Raw genomic sequence first — 18,471 nt, forward strand, 5'->3', positions numbered from 1 at the left:
AGGGGTATGAAGAAGAGGCTCTGCAGCAGCCAAGCTGGAGGAGGAGAGAAGTGCAGAACAGATGGGAGGGGGAAGTGAAGGAGGGGTGGGAATCAGTGCACATACATCAGTGACCAGAAGGAATACACTGCTCTTAGATTAGCTTCTTTCCTGATGCCACTGTTCTGTGGAGCTGCTGGCACACTGTGGGCTTCTTAATTAGTAAGGAATAGGACTGTTAGTTGGCAGAACTATCTGAGTCAGGGGCTCGACCTTGGCTGCACCCCTGGGGGTAGGGTGCAGTGGGTGCTCAGCTCCCTGCACCATGCTGGCTCACAGGATCAGCCTGAGCACAGCAGGCTACTGTGTTAGGGTTCCACCGGACCTCCCCAGGTGAAGCCTAGTCCCTTCTAGGTCCACAGCATATCATCTTTATGCCTTGGGAGGAATAGCTGGGGGGATGTTGGTGTGGTGTGTGCTGTGTTTTTTTGTTTGTTTGTTTGTTTTGTTTGTTTTGTTTTGTTTTTTCCTGTTTATTCCTGCTACTGTTGTAGGTCTTTGCCTTTTTCCCAGTTGCTCTATGTTGGCTGTTGACAGTTGAGCTGTTCCTGTTTCTGTCCCCTTTCCACCTGTGATTCCCTGGACTCCCTCTGCCCTTCCAGTAGCTGCTTGGTGGCTGCTCCTGTTGATCAGGGATGACCTATGGACTGGCTGTGTGACTTCATTTCAGACTGACCTCAGAAAAACAGCAAGAGTGTGTTGTTCCCCCTATGGGTCTAGGGTGTCACGGGCCCTCCTCCCCACCAATTTTGCATCCATTAGCTAAGTCTCTTTATATCTGCCCTATCACTTATTCATGATCATCTAGATCAATCTGTTGAAAAGTGCATTTATTGAAACCTGACTCTGGCTTTGTCTGGACTGCAAGGACCCTTCTAGCCCAACCTCTGCTGCATGGTTTGCAACCACAAAGCCCCCTGAGGCCGGGAAGAAAGCTGGCTTAGTGCAATGCTACTTCCAAGCCTAGAAGCGTGTGGACCTATCACCAGGAAAAACACAAGATTTGAATGCCTAACTTATATCTGCTGAATAGCCTCAGTGTACCCAGAGGACAATGGTATGTACCTCTGCGATATACATAGCTGAAAAGTCCTGCATCCGTAGTAATTTTGACTTAGACTCACAATGCAAGGGATCTGCTGCTGAGACTTCCCTGCCTCTTGCGGAATGGCTGCAGCAGTAGGCTGAGAGTGTTACCCAAACCTAGGCATCGCAAGGGCCTCTCACAGTATCGTATTTGCAGGTAGCTCTGAAGGCCGAGAGCGCTATGCCTATTCGAAAACAACAACAGGGGAAAAAAACACACAAAAACATCCCATAAGGGAAACAAATTGGCCAATTGCCTGCATGCTTTGTACCTGCAGAGTGTCTTCCAACCAAGAGCGCTTCTCCCCTCTGAACAGCTCCTGCAAAAATGATGCTCCCATCCCAGTTGTAGCCCCTGCCAAGTATGTTACCCCTGGGACTTGTGTAGGTTTCTACACAAGGAGGAATGGGGCATGGTAGAAAGGCAGCACCACTGTCTGTCTGCTCAGAGCCTGCACAGCTGAGGCAGCTTATTCTTGCACCTGAGAGGAGAGAGGTTCCAGAAAAGAAGAGCTCCTGGGTGGAAGTGAGGGCTGGAGGACAGTCCAACTACACAAGTCAGAAGAGAGCAGGGTTTCTCATGTGCAGTACTGTTGCAGAGCAGTGGTTCACTGGTGGTCAATCTCTGAATGTGCCTCCTGCTGAGAGCATGCTGCTCCCAGAGCTTTCCAAGCTTTTGGAGCTACTGGGCTGGGGCAGTTGGAGTTGGGCAGAGGATCTCCGTGGGGGGCCAGGAGAGCATGGGGACTGGTGAAAGCACTTGCAGGGGCAGAGTCCTGAGTTTTATCTTCTGGCACTTAGTCCCCCTTTAGCAGTGGGATAGCTGATAAGGAAGGTCCACTCGCTAGTGGCTACAAAGTCTGCATTAATGCCTGGGTGTTGTGCTGCCGCAGTCGAGGTTGTGCTCTGTTTGTTCACATCTATACCCTTTCCCTGTTGTGCAGTGGGTGAGATCTCCCTTCTCCTTTCCATGCTGACAGTCTGCTGCGGTGCAGATGCATGCATGTGGATGCAAGAGAGAACTCCTGCGATCAATCACTCTGCAAAAGGCACAGAAGGCCAAAGAAAACTGCAGCTTCATTTGATTTCCTGATATTATGGATATTGGGATTTTTTTTTTTTTGGGGGGGAGGGATATTTAAGACCCCAAAGCGGCAGGTGTTATGCAGACAGAAAAAAATTACATTCCAGTGCTTACTGTCCAAGACAGCAAGGCAAGAGAGTGTGAGAGTGAGGAAGAATATATGAAATGCTATTTTTGGTATGCTGGCAAATTTATTTTCTAAATTATAGCCCCCTGTTCCGGGATCAGTTTTCAGGATTGTGCTTTGCTGTATGCTTTGTGGTAGGGCCAGTTCATGAGCAGAATGTCATTGAAGCCATGTGAATCATGATTCTGGTCTCTGAGAGCTTACTTGACGTCCAAATGACCTACCCTATAGACAGGAACTTAAGTACATTACTACACTATTCTTTCTTTCAGTAGCTGCTGTTGTTGCTCCATTGAAAAAAAAACTGATATACTCTTACTTAAGGAAGTGGTAAGGGAAAATCTATTCTTGTTGTATATGGAGCTCAAATTAACTGTATCATCATCAGTATTTAAGTGGATTTATTCAACTGAAAGCAATTACACAAAATCATCGCTCTGCTGTTCCTTAGCTGCTTTCTAAGGTGGCAAATCAAGGATTGCTTGTTGTTTGCTTTTGCTAAATTGTTTTGTCTCTGGTTGCAGGGGAGAATATCTGTATTCCACTTTGAAAATTGAGGCTCTTCACCCTCACGCGTGGAAAGCATTTTCTTTTCCAGTCATCTGTGCTGCCCGCAGGAGCCAGGACCTACAAGAGCCGTGGGCTGCTGCCCCACGGTGCGGGAGCGTGCTCTGTTTTGTTGCCCTGGTTTGTCCCCAGGAAGTTCAGTCTTGCTGCCTGGCAGTTCCTGGAAGTTTTCTGCTCAATTTAATCCTTTCAACAGATCAATGAAATGTATGGTGCTGGGGGAGAGGGAAGTGATGTGAGGGCAGTCTCTTTGGTGTCACCATCTGTTTCTGTATTTAATCAAGATTCCTTGGGGAATTTCAGGTTTAGAAAAAAGGGCTGATGGAAGGAGAGGCACTAAAACAAACTGGATCTTTCAGGAAATGGTGTCTATGCTGGGCAGAAGTTAAAATAATTATTTGCTCTGTGGTTCCTATTCTGGCTATCTCAGCACAATGTTTCCTTTGGAACGATGTGGATAGATGCAGATTGTGGACTGGGCAGAGGCAATTGCTGTTGTAAAAACATGTAACATCGAAGTAAACTGAAGCTGAGTTTGGGCAGCTGAGCTGCAGTTGTGCCTGGGACTTCTACCCTGTTGCCTTTTGCTCTTTGGCAAAACATAGGAGGTGTGGGTTTTTTTTTTGTTTATTTTTGTTTTTTTTTTAAAAGAAAAAACCTAGGTCTCCTTCTGCTTTTGGAAATTCTTTTGCACATGGACCTCTGTTGGGAGGGGAGAGTGGATCAGTCTGGACTTTCGGATAATTTTTATGTGTCCAGGATACCACAATGATCTCGTTGTCTGTCTCCCCTCTTTTCCTCTCCTAAGGGGAAACCTAAGGTGGAACCTAATTTAAAAAAAAAAAAAAAAAAAGTCACAGTGTTGAGGCCTGTGGAGTAGTGTGGTGCATGTGTGTGTGGCCATCAATTCTCTCCCTCCAAACTCGTGTCTGGGTTCAAGGAGTGGAAAGTGCATGTAACTGGACCCCCCTCCAGCACCCTTGCTCCTCGGGGACAGACTGCGTGGTGTCCTGTGAGCATGACGCACTGTCCGTGCTGGCACACGCGTGTGCCTGCGTGCGTGTCCTGGCGCAGCGTGCGCGTGAGGGTGGGGAGCTCAGCTCCCTGTCAGACCAGGTTTGCCTGCAGCCACCCCTCAATATGTTTGTGGGTTATTGATGTCTAAAGGCACTGAAAAGCGCCTTTGGGAGTTAGAGTTACAGTAAGTGTTAGAAAAGGCTTTTTTTTTTTTTTTTTTTTTTTTTTTTTTCATCCTGCTGTCTGTTGGGAACTCCAGAAAAGACTTTGCAGTTTTCTGATGCTGACACTTCTCCTTTGATCCTGTGCTGCCTATTACGTGTTAGTGAAAATGGCTTAAAGCTATTGCTACTAGCACGTGTTGCTGTTCACGTATCTGTGCAGAATCGTCAGACTATGATTTGGGAAATGGCTGATTTCTAAACAGCAAGGTGTTATCCAGATGACCCGAGACACTCCTTTCAAGCATCGAGAGTTTCAGAAAATGTCAGAGAATGTCCTGAAGATCTCTAGTACAGTTCCTCAAATTAGATATTCGAAGCATTGCTTACCAGCTCTCTGGGAGCTTCAGGCTTGAGTGTGTGTCCTTAACAAAACCTTTCTTCCTGTTGCAGTAGCTCCCTGTGCGCAAGGGCTGAGCTGCGCGCATCCTCTTTCGCACCTGGGTCGTGGTAGTGTGCACTGGTGCTTCTCGTTCACGTAGTGAGGGGAAATTAATCTGCCCGCTGTGAAAGCTAGAGGAAAGCTCTGCAGCAGAGTTGGAATTATGTAGGCTTTCTTAAACTATCATTAAAACTAGCTCCTTTATTGCCAAGACGGAAGTCTCCGCAGTATGTATATCTTCTAAGGGCAATCTTTGGTATTAAAGTAGCTAAGAAGTAGTTAAAATAAATCATTAAAAATAGAATCAGTGTGCTACATTCTGTTTAATATAATATGGAAATGCTATCGCATTTCTGCAAACACAGTAAGCTCCATAAGCAATAAGCTAATGGGGCTGAAGGGATTAAGAGGATAGGAACAGCTTTTATAATCAATATCTTAGGGGTAGAAAACAAATTAGGAAGAAAGTAGGCTAATGTATCAAAGAAAAATAGGATGACCTTAGTGTTATTCAATAGTTCAGCACTTTAGCCTTTTTGGAATACCTATGTAAGCAAAGTTTATGTGATTTCTACAAGAAGATGTGGAACAGATTGGTCTGTAATACTTGAAGTGCAGTTTAACATTACATATAATTCTGCATAACTAATTCCTTCGAGAGGCAGCCTGCAGCAGTGTGGGGTCTGCAGCAATGCCGAATCACGCCGTGTGATGCCAAATTGTCCATTGGTTCCCATGGGCGTGGTGTTGGGTGCAGAAGGGGCTGCCGGCCCGTCAAGGGGGGCTCTCGCATAACGCGTGGGCAGGCTTGCGGGGGACGGTGCAGTCACGCAGCCCGCCTCTCTTCGCGTGGTCGTGGAGGCTTCATCAGCCCTAGCGCTGGGGACTGGCTGATGACGCTCAAGGGAGGCGAGCGTTTGGTGTAGGCTTTGCACAGCGAACTGAAAATGGGGCAGGACTCATCCTGTGATCTAATCCTCCTCCTCAGCCGGTCCCGCGTCGGTGCTCGCAGACCTGCATCTCTCTCCCCTTCCCTCTCTGCCAATTGGCATCCATTAAGACTGCACTTTGGGTTCATCCTTTCTGTTGCTCTATCCCAGGAGTTCTTATCCACAAGCCTATTTTCAAATGCTGACTTAATGGTAACTCTTAAATCTGTTTCTTGACTGCAGATACCCATAATTTGTAGAGCCTGACCTCTGCAACACCCCTTGCAGCTGGAATTTGTGTTTGATATGGTGGAACACCAAACTTTGATTTCTGTTCATGTTTTTCCCCTTTGTCCTGAATCTTACCCCTAGCACAAATTTTTGCAGCAAAGTACTTTTGCTGCAAAAGTACATCCTTTTCTGCTTGACACAGCCTGGGCTTGCGTGTCAAGGTCTTGAAACACAAGACTGAGAACAGACTTCAGTTTGATGCAAATGCATGTGTTACCAGAAATCTGTCCTGTGCTCAGGGTTGTCTTCACAGACATTGAACAATTTAAGCTGTTGTAGTGTGCGTGTGTGTGAGAGTGTGTGTATATATCAGGGCCTGATATGAGAAAGCAGTTAAGCCATGGCATTTGCCCAAGGAAACTCTTTCAAGAGAGGCAAACAGAAAGCTCTGTGAGGTCCGCTTCACTTTTGCTGCTCATGTGTGGAAGTATTTTGACCTACAATGATGTGTGGATTTATGAAACCATAAACATGCTTTATTTATTGGGTTTTTTTTGGCTATTCTAGCATGACTTCTGATGACCAGCTATTTTAAATTTGAAAATATTTAGACAGTCTAACCCACTGCTCTGAGCATTTGTATTTTTCCATGACTCTGTCAACAAAAATTGATGTTTCCTTAGCTTCGTCTCTGCCTGAAGTTGATTAAAAGTATTTCTTCCCTCTCTCTCTTTCTCTCTCTCATGTTTAAAAAAAGCGCTCAAACCATTTTCACTGAAAACATAGATGTGACTTCTTCAATCTTTTAAGCAGCCGTACTTTGGACGTAGCCTCTGAGCACTGCAGCTTCCATCAGCTTTTCTCAGGTGTTTGCACCCGGTGTGCAGATCTCTCAGCTCTAATGGGAGGTTTTTTTTTTTGTTTGTTTGGTTTTTTTTGTTCTTTTTTTTTGTTTTGTTTTGTTTTTTTTGTTGTTTTTGTTTTTGCAGGGTGCCAGGGTATGGCTGCGGGAACAGGACCAACTGCAGCCATGTACTGTTGCATCGTGTGCCGATGGAAATGTGCTCTTCACCTCGGATTATGGCATGGTAAGTGAAATTCTGGACACGGGCTACAGCCTCATGCAAAAAGCTGAAAGATGACCTTCTTGGTCTTGCATGATTTTTATGTTAAAAGGAGATGTGTCACTTGAAACTCTGTGTCTGAAAAGTGACCTAGCTGTGTCGCAAACCACACCAAGGGCCTTACACAGGTTAGGAGGAGAAGGTCATTCTCTCTTTATCTGTGTTACAGAAAATTGGGTGATCTTTCTTCAGCCTCCTACCTGGTAACAATGGGCAGGGGCAGGGGATTTAGGACTGAGTGGGGACACAAGTGTAACCAGGAGCTGGGTTTGGGGTTCTTCCTCCATGAATTTTTAAGGTCAGAAGGAACCACTGGACTGAAGGGCCACGTGCTTTATCATTTGTGCAGGAAAAGCACATAGTAATCAATCACTCAGGGGCTTTCTTTGCTCAGTACCCTCCACAGCAGCTGTCCTATGTGCTTCTCTCACTTTCTTCCTTCACTACTTGATAGCTGTAAGAGGGTTTGGCAATCTTACCTCAAACGAAAAAACATATGAAAACATCCACATTTTGTTTGGATTGGATAGTTGATCCCTCCTGTTCTTAGGATCCCTAAATCTGGACTCCCTATAGTTCTTCTGGCCCAGCATCCTTGCAGTTCTGAGGTAAGATGTCCAGTCTCGTGCTTCAGAGCTTTTACTGTTTGTCTGTAGGAATCTTTTCCACCATGTTGCACAGATGAACATATACATTCAGTTGTTGGCCTAGTTTTTTTTTGTTTGTTTGTTTGTTTGTTTGTTTTTTTTAAAGTCATTGTCTCTTTGGGTCATACGTTTTCTCCCCTTTGTTACGTTTAAGCTGGCAGTTTCAGTTAAACACAAGAGGGGACTAGAGGATTCAGAAGTATGAAGTTCTTATAAATTTTTGAAAACACAGTGGAAAGTATTGAGGGGATCAAAGTCCCTGAGTTCTTCCTGTGGGCTGTAACACAAACTCATCTTTTAGCACTATAGAACTGTCAGAGAGAGAGCTAAAGGGCTGCAGTTGTAGGAAAAAGTAGCCAGTAGCAGGTTTTTGCTTCCCTAACAAATCCTCCAGAAATTTAACTTCCTAGGAGGAAAAGAGGAGCTGACACCTATGAAACACAAGAGATTGGAAACTGCTTCTAGATAGATGAGCCCAATGCTCGAAGGATGAACAGAGCTCAGATACTGGAGCTTTGTTCTCGTGCTTGGGGTTGCACTAATGGACAGATTTGGAGTTGAGAAGAAATACTTGTCCTTCTGCTTCACCTGGCTGGCAAGTCTCACCTTGATACAGTCTGTGGCTTGTCTGCTGGCCATGTTTCACTTAATTCCTGGCCGGGGGATGAGCTTGCAGGGGATCTTGGTCATTATTGTTCACTCAGTGAGCTACATACGAGACAAAATCAATTCATTACCGTGGAGAAAGTGGAAATCTTTGACTGCATTGTGAGGTACCTCTGTGGTCTTCAATAGTTTGTCTGTAGTTAGAAGACTGAGTTCTTGATGCTTTTCTTCCCAAATCAATAAAGATCTGCTTATTAATGCCTACAACTTTCTGCTTAAACATCAACTGTTGTTGGGAAAGGTGTATTTCAGAGGTCTTGCGCTTCCAGCTCTGCTGAGAAACTAGTTCACCTGTGCATTCTCACTTGCTTCAGGCAAAATTGTCTAGTTTAATCAGCTCAATCCTGCAAGCCACCAAGGCCAGGCTGGCTTACCTTACCTGGAGCAGGGATGCTCCTCTGAATTGCTCTTCTGGCAGACTGCTGGAGGCAGGGCAGAAATGAACAGCAGAGTGAGGTGCGGATTGGGGCAGCACCTTGCAAACTCTGTTGGTGGGATCATCGTGTCTGGGTCATGCTAATGTCTCAGAAACCTCAAAGATCCTCTCAGGAAAAGCCCCTCTGACACAAGCATGAGCACAGTTAAAAACATCTCACATACCTGCATCTAGGCCTCAGATGATCTCTGCAACCTGCTGATGATAGGGGGATCGGAAACCTGTCCCTACTGTGGAGTCAGCCCTTTCCCAGTGCCAGGGAAATCCTGAAACCTCTTCCCCTATGCGTGACCTTCCCCTCCCAAATCCTGATGGGGCTGGAGTCCACAGCCCTGTGGTGGGGGGAGGGAGGCAGATGTAAAAGGGTAGTTGGTGAACTTCCCAGATAAGCAACCTGCTGGTCTGGGCTGTGGTGTCTGTGTGGTGTCCGGTTCACTCCTCCTAAGAATATATTCCCTTGTGTACTGTTCCTGCCCGGAGGGTACCAAAGCTGATGCTCCTCTCACAGCTCTTTAACTCTTTGTCAGTCAGGACCAGATGCTTTTTTTTTTTTTTTTTTTTTTTTTTTTTAGGGGAAGGGGACCACTGAGTGACCTCAGTTAAGAGGCTCAAGACAGAGTTAACAGAACCCCCACCAATCATTTACGCTTTCATTTAAGATTTTTTTTGTTTAAGATCTTTGCTCTTTGGGGGAGGTCCCCTTTTCTCCTGTGCTGTCTACCAGAGCTAGTAAACAAGTTCTGACCATCACACAGGTTTTTTTTTTTTGTGTGTAGTAGCCTCTTGGCGCAGGTGCTGCTACTACCTGGTGTATCTCTCAATGCTTGTGCACTCAGCTGTTTTTCATTAGACACTAAGAAAATGTTTCTCTTCTGGCCCAAATAACCACGAGTGCTGACAGTGCAGTGGTAAACGAGTAATTGCAAGGATATGCAAGGAAAGATCGTGTCATACCATTTTGGATTTGTTCCCTTCCAAAATTTGCCCAGGTCAGCAGAGAAAAGAAGTAGGGAAGTTTTCTTCCTCGTGGTTTGAAGATGCTCTAGTGGTTTTGCTCCTGACAGAGTCCAGTTCATGTCCTGCATTTGCAGCTTGCACTCTACTCTGAATTTAATTCCCGTTCTCCTTTCCTGCTTCCCCAGTTCTCCTGTGGGAGTGCCTGAGGCATCTGCTCCAAGGAAAGCAGAGTGATGTGGTTTTTGGACCATGCTTGCAGAGGGAGGATTCTGCTGCTGGCACAGAGGTATCTCTCTGACACACAGGAGCAGAAGTGGTGCAGAGAAGACCAAGGAGACAGAGAGGGCTGGAGAGAGCTTGAATGCTGGAGTCAGCTTAATTCAGCACTGTTCATTTAACTAGCTATAACTAGAAGAGGGATGAAAAAAGTGCGTCTGTCGGAGACACAGGTGTAAGTGGATACAGTGGGCAAAATCCTGTGCCAGGATATTCATTTCTGGTACTGGTGAGGGTATGGGCTTGGAGCTGAGTATAGCACTCACCTTTGCTGGACCTTGTTGCTAAAGCGAGCTCCCTGTGCGCGGTGAGGAAGAGGGCTCTGGTGAGGTGGCTGGCTGTGAGGGCACAGGGTGACCTTGGTGTGCCTTCAGCCTGCAGCTGTGTGGCTGGCCTTTTCTCTAGCCCTCACAGCAGCCCAAGGGCTGCAGGGGATGGACAGGAGAAACACAAGTGAGAGGAACCCTATACGCTCCTAGCTCGTTCTCTGTAGAGTCAGTTAGTTTCTTTGATGAGGAGGGCTGACAAGGAGAGATAGAGATGGGATAGGGGCCAGAGCCCCAGAAGGGAAGGAAAAGCCCAAGTTTTCTTGGAAGGGTTACTGCAGACCTGCTTGCTTCTCCAGACTGCCTAGATGAAGTGTCCCATCTGTTTTTCTTGGGGTTTGCCATTTAGCACAGCCTGGAATGATGGGTGGGAGATGGCACATGGCTGAATCTAAGAGTGGGAAGCAACTGAAATAGTGTGTGTGAAATGCCAGTGTCGTGTTTGAGGAGGAGGAAAGGAGGGTTGGGATAGAGGGAAGCAGTAACAAAATTTCAGCTGTGCAAAAGAGAGTGAAAATGATGACCTGATAGCTGAACAGTGGGTTATTGAAGAGGGTGAAGCTCTAGCAGGAGGAGGGTTGTGGCAATTGAGTGAAGAAGATTGCAGCTGTGTAGAGAGAGGAGCAGGTACTTCCCAGGGCTGTGATAGAAAAGTTAATAGCTGTCACTGCACAGAGACTTGGAGAGCCACATCCCATACACGTGAGCCTGTGTGCACACAGGATCTCACTGCTTTGTTTGGCTTTTCATCTGCTTTGCTTCTCTTTGGCCTTGACAGGACAACTTCTCCCTGGGACACTTCCCAGGCACTCTATAGCTGCTTGGATGGAGAGTGCGGGGCCATACCTGGAATATTAGAAAGCTTTGCCTAGTCCTAGCCAGTCAGAGGTGTGATTCCACCTGTGTTTCTGTGAAGCCCCTACCCTGGAGGGTAGAGAACTTTCCCAGTCCCCTGTGAGCAGCTGCCACCAGTCCTGTGAGCAGTATGTAATACCTGCCTGGCTGGCTGTCCTTGGAGGTGGGACCCTGCCCTAAGCTAGGGGGACTTGAGCGAAAATCAAGTAATGCTGCACTGAGCTGTGCCAGGCTATACCAAAGTTGAGAGGATGACTTGATAGCCATGGAGGAGGGCATGCTCTGTGGGGTCAGTCCAAGGAGCTTGAACAGGTAGGACCGGGATGAAGGAACAATTGTTAAACCAGGTAGCAGGTCTGTGCCTTATTCTTTCCTTTTTCCAAGGCTGAAGGATAAAGCTATGTAGAGAGGCTTGTTTCTGGTAGGAATCGAACTGCACACCCAGCTGCCAAGCTTTTATTTATCCTTATTCTCATTTTTCCAGGTATTCCGGTACCCCAAGGCTTCCCTATCCAGAGAAAAGGTGCTGCCAATGCACCAGTCCAGCGTTGATGGGGTAGAAGACATGTCCATGCTGGGAGATCTCCATGAAGCTGCCATCCTGCTTAACTTGCACCAGCGCTACCAGCAGGGTAACATCTACGTAAGTACTCGAGCTAGGCCACATCCCTTCTGGTTGACAATTTTTGTTTATCTTTAGGGCTGCTGGTTTGCGCGGGAAATACTGATTTTAGCATTGTTTTCTGAGCACTGTTTCATGCGGTATAAAAGGGGAATTTTCTCTGCCTTCTGCTCTGTTGGCTCCGTTAGCCCCGTGAGATCCCAACCCTGCAAGAGAGGCATCCTTGTGTGTGTGAATAACTTCCTAAACAGGAATGTTCACCTCTAGGTTTTGGGGAACTTGTGCTGCTCAGTGCCTTCCATGAGCATCTATTTTACCAGCAGGAATTTACATTCCCTGGCTTCCCTGCTGTTGCAGTTTAGAGGTCTGGCCAAGTGGAGAAAGTGGAGCAAAGTTGTTGAGTATCCCTGCTGGTCTGGACAGACAGACAGCTACTGCTGGACAGAATTAGGAAAGCAAGACTATTGCCTAATGGTGCTTTTACAAGCAATTGTGCCTTTTTTGAGTCGCTCTGCTCTCCTTGCATGGATGAATACTTGAAGCATCTCCTACAGAGCAGCAGTTTTTGACTTCTGTCTTGGGCCTGCAGGAAGGGGACAAATGTCGGGAAAGGGCCATGTGAGGGCAAGAGCACCTGGGGCTGGACACCCCTGTGCAGTGAGGGCGACACGCCTTGGTGAGACGTGGAGGGGACGTGGACAACACTGTACAGGCTACCTTACCCTTCCCTCCCCTTGTCCATTCTTTATGTGTACCCAGAGATTTTTGGATTATGGCAGAAAAAATGTAAATCTCTGCCTGTGTTGCATAGCAGCTGTTACCAGGGCAACGGCACCGTGTGCACCTGTATTCTAGGAAATGATCAATTTAGTGACCCGGTTTCTGAGACATCTCCTGCACTGACATGAGGAGGAGACTGAATTCTTTTCGTTGGTTGCCATCAGTCCCAGTTGCCTGTTGTCCAACAGTGTAGCCTTGTGGTCCTGCCCTGTGAGACAACAGCCACACGTACACCCTGTGTTGGTGGCCATTGTCCATGGTGCCCTTCGTGACCTGTGTCTGACAAACACCATGTGTTTATCACCTCTGCCAGTGACCCCTTCACCATTTGGGTACGCACCTCTTGTTTCCTCTTCTTCATGCTTTGACATGTGAAGAAGGATTTTTTCCATTTTCAGTTCTTGCACCAGAAGTGCCACCATATCACCACTGTGACAGTGATCTCCTAAAGCATTTCCTGTAGCTCCCACCTGTCACTCTTCCCCTTTGATATTAGTTCTTCACCATGCCTTTTCCATTGGCGTGTAAAGGTGTTAATGTTTACACACAATGTCATTTTTTGCCCGTGCATGTTATGTGAATCTCATCTGTGTGCCTCGTATCTGAATTTTTTGGAGGTCTGTGCAGGGACCTGAGTCCAGTAGTGGCATGCGCAGCACTGGGAGGAACTCCCCGTGCAGGGCTGCAGCCCCTCGCTGCGCGGGGCTGTATCTGGGCTTACGTTTGTGCAGCGTCTGCCCTGGAGGATGTCAATCCTTACAAGCGCTGTTTAGCATTTTTGCTGTGCAGACATTAATAATGCAATTACTTCATCACTAAATACTAGTTTTTGCCATAACCCAGCTGCACATAGTTGTCAGTTAAGAAGAAGATGGGAATGTCAGCTGTAGTGCCACCTAATGACTTGCAGTAATCTGACTGTGAATACAACAAATGAATGTTACAGGAGTTCAGCTTATTTAATATCGGCCTTAATGGTCTGGAAAAGATAGAGCACAGTAGGCTAAATATGCAGATGAAGCTGTACTGAGCAGAGTTATGCCTGTCAGTCTGGACGAAAAATACTTGGAAGGAAATTCAGGAGATCAAAAGCAGGGACAAGAAATAACACCATTTTCTGGAAAACAAATTCACCTAAAGGAATGGGTACCCTGGGAGCACCAATATTAAAAAGTAATAATAATAAACCCTGTTATGAGAAGGGGTAGCAAAATCACTGAGAATCTGGAGTGGGCAATTGCTGTGAAGAAAGGCAGTTCAGAGCTATGTACTTGGGGCATCCAACCACGAGCAGCTAGGTCAGTGAGTGCAAGGAGAAGCATACCTAGACTAGTGTGGTACCTGTAATTAATATGTTACAAGAATGCTGACAGTCTGAATGGTACTATTTGTTTCCCAAAGAAATGCTATTCAAATTCTACCAAGCTGTTTCAGGAAAATATGGAGATATGGCAACAGCCTGCAGCATTCAGGGATGCGTCATCCTCTTTCCTCCCTACAGTTCCTGCATCCCTTTATAAAAACAGAACCAGTATAACATGAGTGATGTATAGATGAGCTTGGGGATGTACTGCTACATTTTGTGCTGTCCATAGCTCTGCCCTGCCTGCCTAACCAGGTGGGACCTGTTGGCCTGAGAAGTAGACATGCCAAGCACAGCTTGTCCTCCTCTACCTGGGTTTTGTGAGGGAAGATCACTCCTTGCTAACAGAGTGGCTGTTGCGTGCATGACTGATGCACAAATGCTACCACCATTATAAACTGGGGGTAGAAACTACCTATTGGAGATTGCAGGTGATGGAGGCTGCAACCGGGAGAGGGAAAAGTTTCCCAAAACACCTTTGAAAGGGATGGCTGCAGTGGAGGAACTTCTGGGAAGGGTTGTGGCAGGAGCGCTGCTGCTGGGGACAGCTAAAACTAGAGTGGACATGAAAAAGAAAATGTCTGAGAGGAAAAAGTCCTCTGAAATTCTGGGAGAAGGGTTTGGATGGACTTCAGGACATCTCTGTCTTGCAATCTCTAGATGATTGTGTTTCTCAGTTGGTTGTACCTGCTCTTTCCTGATCCATGCTCTTTCTCTAGGCTTTCCCATTTCCTTCCACTTGTCTGTTGCAGCAGATCATCTACATGATTATTGCTTTCATCACTGATGAGTTTTATTTCTACCTACAAAGCCTCATGACAGAGGATCTTTAGGACTTGCTTCATGCTAGCTTATTCATATGGTTACTGTTGATAATGCAATTAGGCCTACATGATGTTTCTTCCATGATGGTGCGTGGCTGCTGCTTTTAGAAATAAGTCTTAAATGATTTTGTGACTATAACATCTTATCAGCGTGGCTTCCACCTTGAGAGCAGGGCATTGCAGTATGGCCCCAGGTTTCATTCAGCAGAGAGAAAGCATGCATCTTTCCCTTGCTACCAGATGTTTTGTTTGCAGCCTCCCTGATGGGTGCATGCAAATCCTTGTATCTGTATGTGGTTACTAGTAATCCATGGTTTGGAAATAATTTTAGCTGTTGTGCCTGGCCAGAAGGTTTGGCACTTATTGCAGCACTATAAATGTTTCTTCTAACACTCCTGCTGAGCAGGGGTATTTCTGGAGCAGTGCAGCCCATGATGCAGTAGCCCTCCAGAGGAGGCTGCAGCATCAGTGGCAGGATTTAACGGGGTTTTCAGAGCCTTGTTTAAACCCTGCTTTACAGGATTATTGTTAGGAGTGAGGTGGCATCATTGCTCTGAACTACAGCTCCGAGAATAACTGGATCTGAGCTGGTTGGCTGAACTGAAAAAGTCGTGCCCCAAAAAACAAAATGAATTTCCATCCGTCTTCTTCACAAAAGGAGAGTGTTGAAATTAGATATTAGGCTTTGGATATTTTTTAAACCTTACTAACTCTTTGAAATTGGAAAATTTTCAAAAGAAATATTTTCAGAAGGAACTGTTTAGAAGATGTGAAAGTGGTGCGACTTGAAATCTTGAGTTTTGACTTCAGCTGTCAATTTTGATTTGGCTTACCAAATGATGTGAGCTGCTCTAAACAGCATTTTCCAGCAAAGAAAATGTGTGTCCCTGTATGTGTGTTCCCCGTGTGTGTACCTTTGTTTAGGAGCTACTTGAACCTTGCTAAACCCCCTTCGTCTAGGACCATGGTGGATATTAAAGCTGTCTCCTGGCCTCAGTTGCTTCTAGCTCTGATTTTCAGCTTCAAGTGCAGTACAAGGCAGCTGAGTACAAAGATGGTTTCATGTTTTTAAGTTGGTTAAGGACAACTTTCAGCGAAGACAAGAAATTAAGAACATTCCATTTTAAAACAGTGGAAGTCACACTGGCCCGTCCACATCCATCCATGCAGCCCCTGCCCTGGGGTTTAACACTCTTTGCCCATTTGGAGAGCTTCCTGCTGAAGCCCAGCTTCCTCCTTTAGCCTTTCTCCCTTCCACATCAACTGTTGCAGAGTCTGATTTTTTTCATGATTTTTTTTCCTGGAGTTTTATTTTTTGCTGTGTTTTGTCTTCTCCTCTCAGACAAACATTGGGTCCATCTTGGCCTCAGTGAATCCCTACAAGCTCATCCCTGGCCTGTACAGCGAGGATGCCATAGACCAGTACAGACAGCACCGCCTGGGCGAGCTGCCGCCCCACATCTTTGCCACAGCCAGCGAGTGCTACTGCTGCCTGTGGAAGCGCCACGACAGCCAGTGTGTCCTCATCAGGTCAGAGACGGGGGACCCTGCTGCGCCAAGGGTGCGTCGCGACTCTTGCACCCACTGCTCAGTTTGCAGTTACACCTACCCAGATGTCCACACTATCCTTTCTTACCCCTTGCTTTGGGCTTGCCTCCAGCAGCAGCGATGCCACATGTTTATTCCTGGAGGTCACTTCTCTGCAGTGGGTGGGATGGTCATTAGCTCTCTCTGTCCTGTGTCGGTGAACAGAGCATCTCTTTTCTTTGACAGCGGAGAAAGTGGAGCTGGAAAGACAGAGAGCACCAAGCTGCTGCTGAAATTCCTCTCAGCCATGAGCCAGACCTCCGTGGGGGCCCCTGCATCTGAGAAGAGCACTCATGTGGAGGAAGCTATCCTGGAGAGCAGGTATGGTTCACCTCTGAGAGTGCTGCAGGGCCCCCTCTTGAGGGGCCCAGTGAGCTGGCTCAAGTGCCTGCGGTCTCTACCCTCCACACTTGTCATTTTGTAGGGACAATCACTTCTGGAAGGTGTTTGCACACAGGGCCACTTGAGCCTGAGCATAGGTTGAGCAGAGCCTGAGAAGTGATGCTTGGGTAGTTAAATGGTGCCATGCCACAGATATGCTCCCTAGAAAGGGATGCCTCAAGCTGGGTCTCTTTCAGCTACACTTGATTTCTGCTTTCTTCCAGCAGCAGCACTGGGTGTGCGTAGCAATAAGAAGGTTAACACTCTTACCAGGACTTGGATTTTTCCTTCCTTCAATAACTCATCTTTCTTCCCTGCCTGCTCTGCTGTATGAAGTATTACCCTTGAACTAACTCATAAATCACTGTGCTGTCTGCTTTCAAATTCTCAGACCCATGTCTCTTGTGGATTCTGTGGTACATTGACCCATGGTAAAGGCCAGTGGGGACATAGATAACATCCCTCTCTGCCACAGGGATAATTGACCTAATTTGTACTTGCCCTGGTCTCTCAGAGCTACTCAGTTTTGGCTGTGCTCACAGTGAGCCTCTGCCACACTTGGACTCTTGGTGTCCTCTTCTTGTGCTCCCAGCCTCCACTTGTTTCACATCAGCAGCATGTCCTGTCCCCGGTGGTGCTGCAAGCTGTTGCAGGGCATTTGTAATGCTGCAGCTGCGGCAGCACGGCACTTAGGGTCCTGACAAGCAGAGCAGCACTGAGCAGAAGGGTTGCTGTCACTTTGCCTGATGCTCAGGAGACTACTGTAGGTTGCTTCATCCCTTGCAGGTGTACAGATTTTACAAGGCATGCTGGAAAATTGAAAAAAAGCTCTTAAGAGCAATACAGTCGAGACTCAAGATCCGCAGAATCCACCTTAAAGCAAGCGGCTTAAGAAGCTCAAGTTTACTTGGTGGTTAAGCGGCACCTTGACTGTGATCCAGAAAGCTTACGATGCTAGGCGATTTCTCATCTTTCAAGATCCCACAGTGACGAGGTGGATTAGAGAAAGAGCTCACAACTTGTTTTGCACGCATCTCTAGTGCTGTGTGAGCTATCTCAGTTCACATGCAGAAAAATAGTATGTCACCTTTTCCCCAAAGATGGGAAGCTGAAGGCAGAGCTGGAAGCTGCTGCCGCTCCTAATGGGTTTACGTGGTATGATTCCTGTTCAGCTTGGCTTGCTCTGCTGGTGACCCTCAACTGGGCTAGTTCATGGCAGTTTTTCATCCTGGCACCCCAGCATGTGTTTGGGAGCAATGCTGGATTCTGCCTCTGTTTCAGACAGAACTATAAACGAAGCGTTATGTCACTTTTGTTCTCTTTACTTCTGTGTTGTAACGGGCATGCTTGGTGTTTTTCTCAGAAGCCAGGGTCTGCAAACTCCCTTTGCACTGTGGATGTGGTCTGTTCTCCTCCTTGGAAAGAAAGAAAACCATCATCCATCAGTTCATTAAAAATGCTGATAACTTTCCTCTCAAATTTATTTCTCACCAGCACTGACAACAAAACAACCTTTTCTGTTATTCACTCCTTTTATTTTCAAACACTCTTTCTTGTCTTCAGCACTGTGCCTGACTCCTGGGAGCTGCCTGTGCTGCAATATTTCCAAAATCCAGGCTTTGCTTCCCGTCGCCCTGTTGAAACTGGTCCCCCTTGTTCCGCTCCCTGCGCACATCCAGCCCCAGCGGAGGGTGGCAGATGGTGTCACCCTCCTGATGCAGCCTTGGGCTGTTCCCCGCTGCATCAGTGGCCGCGCGGTGAGAGGCGTGCGGGCCCCTTTGCTCTGTCTGCGCACCCGTCCTCGCTCCCCGCTGTATTGCCTCGCTCCCCCGCCGTGCTGAAGTTGCTGCCAGCCTCAAACATCCAGTGCTAATTCCCCCCAGCCCCAAACCACTTCTGCACTCATGTGCACGAGCGCGTTGCCAGACTAAACTGTAAAGGTGT

The 18,471-nt window shown here is 46.9% G+C and overlaps 1 protein-coding gene across 1 annotated transcript in view; it reads left to right on the plus strand.

The window, feature by feature from the left end:
* Positions 1 to 987: 987 nt before the first annotated feature.
* Positions 988 to 18,471, plus strand: part of LOC134141966 (unconventional myosin-X-like) — a 93,281-nt gene continuing 75,797 nt past the window's right edge. Inside the window, 6 exon segments of the mRNA XM_062578607.1 lie at positions 988 to 1,050; positions 1,052 to 1,096; positions 6,673 to 6,771; positions 11,455 to 11,613; positions 15,902 to 16,089; positions 16,333 to 16,467. Of these exon segments, the coding sequence (XP_062434591.1) occupies positions 988 to 1,050; positions 1,052 to 1,096; positions 6,673 to 6,771; positions 11,455 to 11,613; positions 15,902 to 16,089; positions 16,333 to 16,467 (689 nt within the window).

This window comes from Rhea pennata, chromosome 6 (genome assembly GCF_028389875.1).
Source record: "Rhea pennata isolate bPtePen1 chromosome 6, bPtePen1.pri, whole genome shotgun sequence".
In the NCBI taxonomy this organism is placed as follows: domain Eukaryota; kingdom Metazoa; phylum Chordata; class Aves; order Rheiformes; family Rheidae; genus Rhea; species Rhea pennata.